Source organism: Pan troglodytes, chromosome 7 (genome assembly GCF_028858775.2).
Source record: "Pan troglodytes isolate AG18354 chromosome 7, NHGRI_mPanTro3-v2.0_pri, whole genome shotgun sequence".
Classification (NCBI taxonomy): Eukaryota; Metazoa; Chordata; class Mammalia; order Primates; family Hominidae; genus Pan; species Pan troglodytes.
Genome location: NC_072405.2, coordinates 155,607,503 through 155,618,196, shown reverse-complemented (window position 1 = coordinate 155,618,196; position 10,694 = coordinate 155,607,503). Strand labels below are relative to the sequence as shown.

The window sequence follows — 10,694 nt, the reverse complement described above, 5'->3', positions numbered from 1 at the left end:
CCCCTCACGGTCCTGCCACCCTTGTCCCCCCTCCCACAGACCCGCCACCCCCCTCACGGGTCCTGCCACCCTTGTCCCCCCTCCCACAGACCCGCCACCCCCCTCACGGTCCTGCCACCCTTGTCCCCCCTCCCACAGACCCGCCACCCCCCTCACGGGTCCTGCCACCCTTGTCCTCCCTCCCACAGACCGGCCACCCCCCTCACGGGTCCTACCACCCTTGTCCTCCCTCCCACAGACCCTCCACCCCCCTCACGGTCCTGCCACCCTTGTCCTCCCTCCCACAGACCCGCCACCCCCCTCACGGTCCTGCCACCCTTGTCCCCCTTCCCACAGACCCGCCACCCCCCTCACGGTCCTGCCACCCTTGTCCCCCCTCCCACAGACCGGCCACCCCCCTCACGGTCCTGCCACCCTTGTCCCCCCTCCCACAGACCCGCCACCCCCCTCACGGTCCTGCCACCCTTGTCCCCCCTCCCACAGACCCGCCACACCCCCCATCAGGCCCAGGGAAGTGCAGTGCCTGTGGGTGGGACTGGCTGACCCGCTGGCCGACACCCAACCTGGCAGCCGCTGCGGCCAGAGACCAGTTATCTACCATCAAGAATGTGCCCTTGACTATTTTTATGTCATGTGTGTTTTCTTTCTTGCCTCAGTTTTTAGTAAAGTTCCTTGTTGGGCATTTTAGTCCAGCTCAGCAGTGCTAAAAGGGGAAAGAAAGGGGCGTTGGGCTGTTTCTGGGCGGAGAGTGCCGGGCAGAGTGGCTCCCGGCCCCTCACCCTTCCCTGGGCCCTCCGCCCCTCCCACAGCGCCCCTCCCCCTCACCGGAGCCCCCCGGGTGTATTTTTGTTTCTTTGTTTTTTAGCATATTTTTCATCTTGCCCCTGATCAAACTGATGGCTAGGAAAGTATGTGGCTTGGTAAGCAAAATTCTTCTGAAGAAATTCCAGAGCCCCCGGCCGCCGTGACCTCACCGCCCCGATACCAGCCAAGCCTCCGCTGTTTTTATAAATCACGGCCCGCCCGGCTGGCAGCACACAGTGGCCCAGTGTTGACTCCGGATTCCTCACGTTCCCTGGCGTCCCCCGTGGGGCCCCTGCACCGGCGGGCGGTCGGGGAAGCAGAGCGGGCAGGCTGGGGGTCCCTGGGCGGCCATCCCCTCCCTGCTGGGTGAGCCGGCGTCCTCCCTGCAGGTCTGCGTCCCCACGTCCCGCCCCTGGCTTCCGCCCCTCAGAACCCCTGCCATAGCGGCACTGCCACGACCTCCTGCTGTTAGTGGCCGCCCCCACCTCCGGAGCCCGACCCACTCTGCTCCGAGGCTGCTCGGATGGGCACCCACCTGTAACCAAGTGTGAATAGCAGAGCCGGTGCTGGCTGCAGGCCAGACACCAGCAGGGCTGACCAGGCCCCAGGCCGCTCCTCAGGTGGGGGCAGGACCCAGTGTGCACCGGCTGAACCAGCGCCCACTGCAGGCTGGCACAGGGGCTGCACTGGGAACCAAGGCTCTGCCCTTCTCCCAGGACTCAGTCTCTGTGGGAGACCAAGACCCACAGCCCAGGCTGATGTCCTAGAGGGAAGACCTGGGGGTAGGGGGCACTGGGGAGGGGAGGCATGGGGCCTGGTGGGGGAAGGAATGGCAGGAGGGGAGGGGGTGTTGGGGGAATCCCACGGGAGAGGAAGAAAGAGGCTGAGGTCACAGGCACAACAAATCCCAGGAGAGCAGGGCCCAGGAGCACCCAGTGCCGCCTCAGAAGGCTCTCGGGTCGGGCCTCTGCTCACAGCCCCGTGCCCCTCCTGGTATTGAGTGACCCACCTGCCGTCCTTCACAAGGGCGGGTTTAATCCCAGCAGGCAGGTTCCCAGGAACATGCCCGTGCACAGTAGGCCTCCCTCCATGCTCGCCCAGTGAGTGGTCAGGGAGGAGAGGACCCCGGGGTCTCACCAGCTCCTCTCAGGACCCTCACCATTTTGGCTGCACAAAGGAGCAAAGAAGGGTTCCCGAGGGCAGCCAGGGCCGGGACCCCACCAACCGGCCTGACCGATGAACTCCGGGGGCCGCTGCCTGCACAGAAGGGGAGTGGACAGCCCGGCCGGGGCCAATTCCCACCACGCCGGCCTGGTTTCTAAACAGTTTAATCAATTAGCGAGGTGGAAGCCCTCAGTGTCAGCTGCAGTGCTAATGAGGGGCCCCACCCCCACCCGTGGGACCTGCAGCTGGACTCTGGCCCCTCAGCAGGGCCTCCCAGTGCAGTGGGGTGGGGACAAGGAGGGGGGCTGGGAACCCAGCTGTGCAGCCCCCGCCACAGGCTCAGCCACATGGTGTCCAGTGCCCGGCCCTCCCTGCAGCCAACTTTCCTTCTGGAACCGCAGGGAACCTCTGACAAAGCCCTCCCAGCAGAGGAAGCTCAACTCACGGGATAGCCAGGAAGGGGGGGCTCCTCATGTGGAGGGAGTCGAGGTCGAGGGAAGATGAGGGGTGAGCCGGGACTGTCCCTGCCACCCCAGCGTCCCAGCTGACTCCTCTCTCTCACACACACAGAGACACATGTGAACACGGACCACATTCCTGCCCAACCTGAGATGGCTTGACATGCCGGGGCCTCGGCCAGCCCTGTGACGAGCTGGAAACCGAGTCACAGCTCCCATGGGGCCCAGCGTTTGCAGATGGGGGACCAGTGTGGAGCTGTGGGCTCTGGTTGCTCTCAGCTTCTCTCTCATGGCCATCAGCCGACTGGACCCCAGGGTGAAAGGTGTAGGCGTCTGGGCATCCAACAAGCAGGAGGCCCCCCGCCACCCCACATAGGCTGCCCCCTCGACCCGCAGAGTTCTTGGAAAACCTCCAGGGCTTCCCGGAGGGAAAAGGGCAGGTGGAGGGGGCAAGTGGGGGCCGGAAAAGTAGGGGCAATCCTCACGCTGGGAGCAAGGAGGAGCCTTGCCAACTCCCCTCCCCTTATGGGGGGACTGACAGATACGGGGCTCCTGGGAGAAGCCACCGCCCCCGAGAGCTCCAAAGCCTCTGACTTGTCTTAGGAAAGTCTCACTGCTCTTACAGCACCTGGGGGACGATGGGGGCCGCCCTGGAGGGGAAGCAGTTGCTGTCCGGTGCAGGTGGGACAGGACCAGGCGTTCAGCGAGGACAATGCAGGCCGCGTTGCAATCCGACGGCCTTTCTGGTTGCTCTCCGGGGATGAGTTACACCCTGAGCCCCAGCCTTCTTGCCTTCATGTGGAGCTCCCCAACCTTCTCTAGTAGCAAAGTCCAGTGAGCCAGGACCCCCTGCATTGGTGATGATCTAGTGAATCCAGGTCCCAGCCAGGGCAGTGTCTCCCCCTGGCCACCCTGCACCTGCCCCCGCTGGACTCCCTCCCACCCACCCTGGCCTGCCCAGGTCAGATGCCCCCAGCAGATGGAAACCCTCAGGGCTGGGTGCAGCATTCACCCCTGGGGTGCCAGGCAGGGTCATGATATCAAGTCCCCAGGAAGGAGCTGGGGGTGCAGATCTGCAGGCAGGGGTGTCCTGCAGGAGAGAGCTCAGGGAGAGCCTGGAAGCCACTTCCAGATGCCGGGCTGCAGGCCTGGCTCAAAACCCACCTCCCCTGTGAAGCCCGCCTCAACCCTCATAGTTAGAAGTGAGTTCTGCACCCCCTAGCACCCACACACTCAACCTTGACCCTCTCTTTTTCCTCGGGGGACATGTGGATCTGCCCGTGTGCATGTTCACGGCCATGGGCTCCTGCAGGAGGGCAGGTTCCAGAGCTGAGCAGGCAGCCGGACCTCACAGCCCTGTCCTGGCCTAGCGAAGAGATGAGGCCCCAGTCCCCCACCCCAGAGTGGACACTTTCTGTTTGGTAAGCTTTGCCTTCCCCTAGACTCTGGACCAAAAACCCCCCAGCCCACAGGCACTTCTTAAAAAACAGAAGCCTCCCGTGAAGCGTGACTTCTACTCCACCTGACACCGGGTTCTGGCCTACCCCAGCATCCCTGTAATTGAGGAGAGGCTGCCAGCCTGAAACCCGACCTTCTTGTTCTGCAGCCTTCTCCCGTCAGTCAACACCCCCGGGAGCCCGCCCAGAAAACCCAGGTTCCAGGAGCAGATTCCCTGCTGCCCCACTGTGGGCTGGGCACCTGTGCTGTGGCGCCTGCTGGCAAAGGTGTGCTGACCACCAGCCACAGTGGGACCTGGCCCAGCCCCAGCCTGCTGCTTCAGGTCCTCGCCCAGAAACACCTGCTTCTTGTTGTGACCTGTGGGAGCCTGCAGACCTGTGCTGGCTCAGATCTGAGCCAGTACACACCTGAGCCAGTACACACCTGAGCCGGTACACACCTGAGCCGGTGCACACCTGAGCTGGTGCACACCTGAGCCAGTGAACACCTGAGCTGGTGCACACCTGAGCCAGTGCACGGTACACACCTGAGCCGGTGCACACCTGAGCCAGTGCACGGTACACACCTGAGCCAGTGCACACCTGAGCTGGTGCACACCTGAGCCGGTACACACCTGAGCCGGCGCACACCTGAGCCAGTGAACATCTGAGCCGGTGCACACCTGAGCCAGTGCACAGTACACACCTGAGCCAGTGCACACCTGAGCCGGTACACACCTGAGCCAGTGAACACCTGAGCCAGTGCACGGTACACACCTAAGCCAGTGCACACCTGAGCCGGTACACACCTGAGCCGGTGCACACCTGAGCCAGTGAACATCTGAGCTGGTACACAGTGCTTACCCGGAGTGCCTGAGCATTTGGCAAGGCCGGCATGGTGCCCACTGACCACACCACCCTCTCCCAGGTCCCCTTTGCTCTTAGTGGCTGCACGGGAGGAACTGCCTGATTCATCAATGGGGATGCAGGCTGGGGTCTGGTTAACTGACACTCCCAGGGACCCCCTGTGCCGGGGCATGGTGTACCCCAAATTTCATGTCCACCAGGAACCGCTGAGTGTGACCTTATTTGGAAATGGGGTCTTTGCGGATGTAATCGGTTTAAGACGAGGTCACTGGTGTGGGCCCCAATCCAGTGACCAATGTCCTAGTTAGAGAAAGATCTGGACACAGACACAGGGAGAAGCCCTGTGGCCATGGAGGCAGAGACTGGAGTGATGCAGCCACCATCAAGGAGCACCTGGAGCCCCCAGAGGCCAAGGAGAAGATGAAGAGTCCTCCCCTGGCAGAGGAGAAGATGAAGAGTCCTCCCCTGGCTGAGGAGAAGATGAAGGGTCCTCCCCCTGGCTGAGAAGATGAAGGTTCCTCCCCTGGCTGAGGAGAAGATGAAGATCCTCCCAGGAACCCCTGGAGGCTTAGGAGAAGACAAAGGGTCCTCCCTGGAACCCCCGGAGGCTGAGGAGAAGATGAAGAGTCCTCCCCTGGCGGAGGAGAAGATGAAGGTCCTCCCCTGGCTGAGGAGAAGATGAAGGGTCCTCCCCTGGCTGAGGAGAAGATGAAGGGTCCTCCCCTGGCTGAGGAGAAGACAAAGGGTCCCCCGCCGGCTGAGGAGAAGATGAAGGGACCCCCCTCCCGGCTGAGGAGAAGATGAAGGGTCCTCCCCTGGCTGAGAAGATGAAGGTTCCTCCCCTGGCTGAGGAGAAGATGAAAATCCTCCCAGGAACCCCCAGAGGCTGAGGAGAAGACAAAGGGTCCTCCCTGGAACCCCCAGAGGCTGAGGAGAAGACAAAGGGTCCTCCCTGGAACCCCCAGAGGCTGAGGAGAAGACAAAGGGTCCTCCCTGGAACCCCCGGAGGCTGAGGAGAAGACAACGCGTTTTCCCCCGGCTGAGGAGAAAACGAAGGGTCCCCCCCGCCGGCTGAGGAGAAGAAGGGTCCTCCCCTGGCTGAGAAGATGAAGGTCCTCCCCTGGCTGAGGAGAAGACGAAGGGTCCTCCCCTGGCTGAGGAGAAGATGAAGGTCCTCCCCTGACTGAGAAGACGAGGAGTCTTCCCCTGGCTGAGGAGAAGATGAAGGTCCTCCCAGGAACCCCCAGAGGCTGAGGAGAAGACAAAGGGTCCTCCCTGGAACCCCCGGAGGCTGAGGAGAAGACGAAGCGTTTTCCCCTGGCTGAGGAGAAGACGAAGGGTCCCCCCCTGGCTGAGGAGAAGACAAAGGGTCCCCCCCAGCTGAGGAGAAGATGAAGGGTCACCCCCTGGCTGAGGAGAAGACGAAGGGTCCCCCCCAGCTAAGGAGAAGACGAAGCATTTTCCCCCGGCTGAGGAGAAGACGAAGGGTCACCCCCGGCTGAGGAGAAGATGAAGGGTCGCCCCCGGCTGAGGAGAAGATGAAGGGTACCCCCCAGCTGAGGAGAAGACGAAGGGTCCCCCCCAGCTGAGGAGAAGACGAAGGGTTGCCCCCGGCTGAGGAGAAGATGAAGGGTCCTCCCTGGAACCCCCGGAGGCTGAGGAGAAGATGAAGAGTCCTCCCCTGGTGGAGGAGAAGATGAAGGTCCTCCCCTGGTGGAGGAGAAGATGAAGGTCCTCCCCTGGCTGAGGAGAAGATGAAGGGTCCTCCCCTGGCTGAGGAGAAGACGAAGGGTCGCCCCCGGCTGAGGAGAAGACGAAGGGTCGCCCCCGGCTGAGGAGAAGATGAAGGGTCCCCCCAAGCTGAGGAGAAGACGAAGGGTTGCCCCCGGCTGAGGAGAAGATGAAGGGTCCTCCCTGGAACCCCTGGAGGCTGAGGAGAAGATGAAGCGCTCTCCCCTGGAGCCCTGGAGGGAGAGGCTCTGCCCACACCGTGACTTTGGATTGTGGCCTCAGGAACTCAGAGAACGAGGTTGTTTCAGCCCTGCAGTTGGTGGTGATTTGTTCTGGCAGCCGCATCCTTTGGGGACATGGGGTCACCAACCTGGGTTCAGACCAGCTCCTGGGCGTCTAGAGACTAGCTGTGGGCCCCTGCACTGTGGGCAGGCTGGGGCCACAGGGCAGGACCTGCATTAATGGAAATGCAGCAGCAGGCGCTGAGGGACAGTTGCCGGGAGGAGCAAGCGTGTCTGCCGAGGCAGGGTGGCGCCCTGGGGTACGTCCAGCGAGGCCCTGAACACGGGCCGTGGGCACCGGACCTGGCGAAAGACAGACTCTGGCTTCTGGCTGGTCGGATCCTGGTCTTTATTCTCGGGAACGGAAACAACCAGCGGCCCGAAAAGGACCAAAGCTCATTCTTTAAAAATAAAATGAAAATAAAAAACGTATTATTTGGCTCCAAAACTTCCGTCATGAGAATAACAACTCTGAATGGCACCTTTTCACACATCCACTGTGCCCAACGGCCAGTGCTTCACCCAACCGCAGGCCAGATGCCGTGACTCCTAACGTCTTTAGAGAACAGTATCAGACGGCACACCAAGGCGTTTTAAGACACAGGAATTTGTTTCCTATGGACATTTCTTTTTTACCAAAAAAAAATATAATAACTTAGTTTGCATTTTACAGCATTTCCAATCGGCCAGGGCATCCTTGGCTGGAAGCTCATGGGGTTGAGTGTGGCGAGAACGTCCACAGCTTCGGTACCAGGGTCAGGCCTGGGCCCAGGGCATGCGGCTCCCAGCGCGCGGCCCTCACCGCACGGCCCCACCAGGACCGCAGCGCCCACCGCAGCCTGTGACTCATCAGGAGAGGAAGGGCAGCGGCCCAAGGACCCCCGGGGTCAGTCCGTGCCAACCTCACAAGGGTTCAGCCCCCTCTCCTGGGCGTCCCTGTACATCCTCTGGAAGTCCTTGAAGCGTGGGGCACAGCCGAGCCGCGCCTCCCCGAAGTGCATGTGGCCAGTGAAGAGGAAGTCGCCATGCCCCGGCCGCACGCCACACTCCAGCAGCGTCCTGACGCGCCCCTGCCAGTGGCCGTCACCCTCGGGCACCGGCTCAAAGACCCTGCTTTTCTGCCGATAGAGTCTGCTCACGCGCAGGTGGATGGCCGACTCCTGCCGCTCAGGCTCGTGGGTAACTTGCTGGATGGAGCCTCGATCGGCTGTGCGGGGAAGGAGATGGAGACAGGGAGTGAGCAAAGGCAAGCACACGGCAAGACCGCCGCACCTCCCCCTGCCCCCGCATCGATGGGCACTGGAACGGGCAGCTGACCCCAGACTCTGCCATCTAGCGTGGAAATTCCCAGAGAAAAGTACAATGTAACAGCAGGAAGCTGCCAAGGGGTGTCCCAGATACTTAGACGTCGTCAGAGAACAGGTGCCCTTTCTACCAAGGGCCAGACCTGTTAAATGGGAAAACAGAACAAACAAGTCCAGCTGATACACAGGGTGCCCCTGCAGTTCTGTGTCCTGATCAGACAGACCCAGTGTGGCTCACAGGAGAGGGTGGGCATGGGGACAGCCTTCGCGACACACTTGGAGACCCCTGCCCAGCCCCGACTCCATGCCAGGGGCCGGGAAAGCAGTGAGAAGGGGCCTGTCCTTGAGCTTGGAGGTGGGGTGCAGAGCCAGGGCCTGCAGGACATGGCTTCCACGGCACCACACGACGGGAGGCCAAACCTTTCCCACAGGGCGTCTGTGCAAACGCCACAAGCAAAGGGGCTGGAGCCCTGGGACCCCAAAGCTCCTCCTGCAGAGCCGCAGAGCCGCCGGGGGCCTCAGGCCTGGAACAGCGTGAACTCTGGGGGGGGGCAGGGAGTGTCCAACGCCAAGGATGCTCTGGGCTGCTGATAAAATGCTGTTTACAAAGCACTTCAGCAAGAAGAGCTGCTGGGAAACAGTGGACTTCAAGAGTCCCCTCGAAGAGCAGTGATCTCATTTACAAAATGGGAAAATGTTTGACAGTCACTAAAACAACCCCCAGCTCCCTCCAAGTGTGGGCGGTGGCGTCCCCATCCCCAGGGCTGGTGGAGGGCCGAGCCCAGGGCTTCCACAGCGTGTGCCCCTCCAGGAGGGTCCACGCAGCACCGGAAGGCTGTCCTGGGCCCTGAAGAGGGACTCCTGGGCCCAAACAGCTCCATGTGGCAGAAACCAGGAGGTAGAAGCTGCCGAGCAGACACTCACCAAAGTCGCTGGTGCAGACGGCTAGGAGCACCTCGGTGTCACTGCAGGGACGGCACGGCGCTGGAGAAGAAAGGCAGAGTCAGGAAGCAGCCTGGACGGGACAGGCTCTGGAACGCCGCCCACCACCGTCAAAGGATCCTCACACTCAGCAAAGCCAAGTCAGGGAGGGTGTCCACGTCAAGGCACCTTTGTGACCAACGCCACTTCAAATGTGAGTTGGCGGCACGTGCTGGAGGGGCCGGCAGCACGGGAGACAGAAAACACAACCTCGACCACGCCGGGGTCTCACCCAGGGGACCCCTCGGCCCCACCTGGACCAAAGGCGCCTGCACCTCGGCCATGATGGGCACATGTCCGAGAGCAAGACCCTCAGTCCGGCCATGTCCCAGGGCCTTCGTGGGGAGGGGTCTTTGTGCTCTTTCCCCACTTATCTCCTCAGTGCGGCTGAGCCGGACTCACTGAGAAATCGCTCACGTGTCTGTTGCAAATGCAAAGCCCACTGGGGCTGAACCGAACCCACCAGACAAGAGTCACCCCCAACCCACCTCCACAGCCCACGGCGCCGGGAGCACCCCCACCTCCCAGAGTCACCCCCAACCCACCTCCACGGCCCATGGCGCTGGGACCACCCTCATTTCCCAGCTTCCTCAAAGGGCAGACACTCCCCACAGCTCTGCTGCCCACTTCCCTGGGTCGCGACGGCAGCGGCACCCAAAAGGAGGATCCCATCCCGCGGGACCCCCCATGTGGCTGGAAGGGCCAGCGAGGCCAAGATTCCAGGAAGGGGATCCCTAAGCAGGCAGCGACACGTCCACCTGCCACCGGCGTGGGGCCTCACCCAGCAGGGCAGTGAGTTCCAGTCAGGGCCATCGGCCCGGCACCTTCCCCGGACGCCACCTGGCCGCGGGATGAGGTGCATGCCCCAAATGGCTTTCAAGCCAAGCCCTGCTCACAGAACCCCCTCTGAAGCCCCTAAACCCTGTGGGGCCTGGCCTCCCCCAGAGAATGCAGAAAGCACGGAGGCTTCTCAGAATGAGCTCCCGTACCGGCCAAACCAGGCTTTCCCAACAACCTTCTCCCCGCGGCCCAGCCCTCGCCCTGCCCTTCGCCCCAGTTTCTTAGACGGGTGGGCCACTGTGAAACAGAAACCTCTGCACGCCCCGCGTTCCTACACTCGGGACGGACTTGGGAAACATGGTTTTATTATTTGCTCTTATTGCAGGTTTCAAGGCCTCGCCTCACCTGTTCTGAGCCTCTAGGTTTTGGCCCCAAGTCTCCTAACGCAATAGAAACTTTGAGACGTGAAATCTCAATGGCACTAGTTTCGCCGGTGCCATTTCACGTTCTGAAGGCTCTGAAACGTCCCTGGTCAAGAGCTGGGACGACCTTGACTTGGGGTTCGCTGGCCCTGGAAGAAGCTAACGCCGTCTGCACCCCTGGCCGGCTGCCCTTGCTGGGCTGAAGTGAGCTGAGCTGTCGCCTGCCTGATGAGTGCAGGCCCGAGCCAGCTGCTGGTGACTGGGGGCCCCGGGGGACAGGGCAGCACACATATCTGGCACCTTGGCCAAGGCGGGGACAGCTGCTCAGAGGCCTTCTGGGGTCAGGAACCTACATGGACCCTCAGGGCCTGCACATGTGGTCAACGGAGACCCTGGAGTCTACGGTGCACTGGGCAAGCGCAGGTCTCTGTGGACCCCGCAGGGTGGAGGTAGGAGGGACCCAGAG

At 62.0% G+C, this 10,694-nt stretch overlaps 1 protein-coding gene and 1 long non-coding RNA gene across 4 annotated transcripts in view; both read right to left on the bottom strand.

The window, feature by feature from the left end:
* Positions 1–605: 605 nt before the first annotated feature.
* Positions 606–1,699, bottom strand: LOC134810702 (uncharacterized). Its single transcript, XR_010159358.1, has 2 exons — positions 1,340–1,699; positions 606–703 (listed from the first exon to the last, which is right to left on the bottom strand). It is a non-coding gene; the product is annotated as an uncharacterized LOC134810702 (long non-coding RNA).
* A 5,374-nt stretch (positions 1,700–7,073) lies between these two features.
* LOC129135418 (meteorin-like protein) overlaps positions 7,074–10,694 on the bottom strand; it is an 80,241-nt gene continuing 76,620 nt past the window's right edge. For all 3 annotated transcript variants that reach the window (XM_054657201.2, XM_063816749.1, XM_054657203.2), the window contains 2 exons: positions 8,970–9,029; positions 7,074–7,948 (listed from right to left, as the gene is read on the bottom strand). In XM_054657201.2, the coding sequence (XP_054513176.1) occupies positions 7,629–7,948; positions 8,970–9,029 (380 nt within the window). In that variant the 3' untranslated portion in view covers positions 7,074–7,628. The remainder of the gene's footprint in view (positions 7,949–8,969; positions 9,030–10,694) is intronic.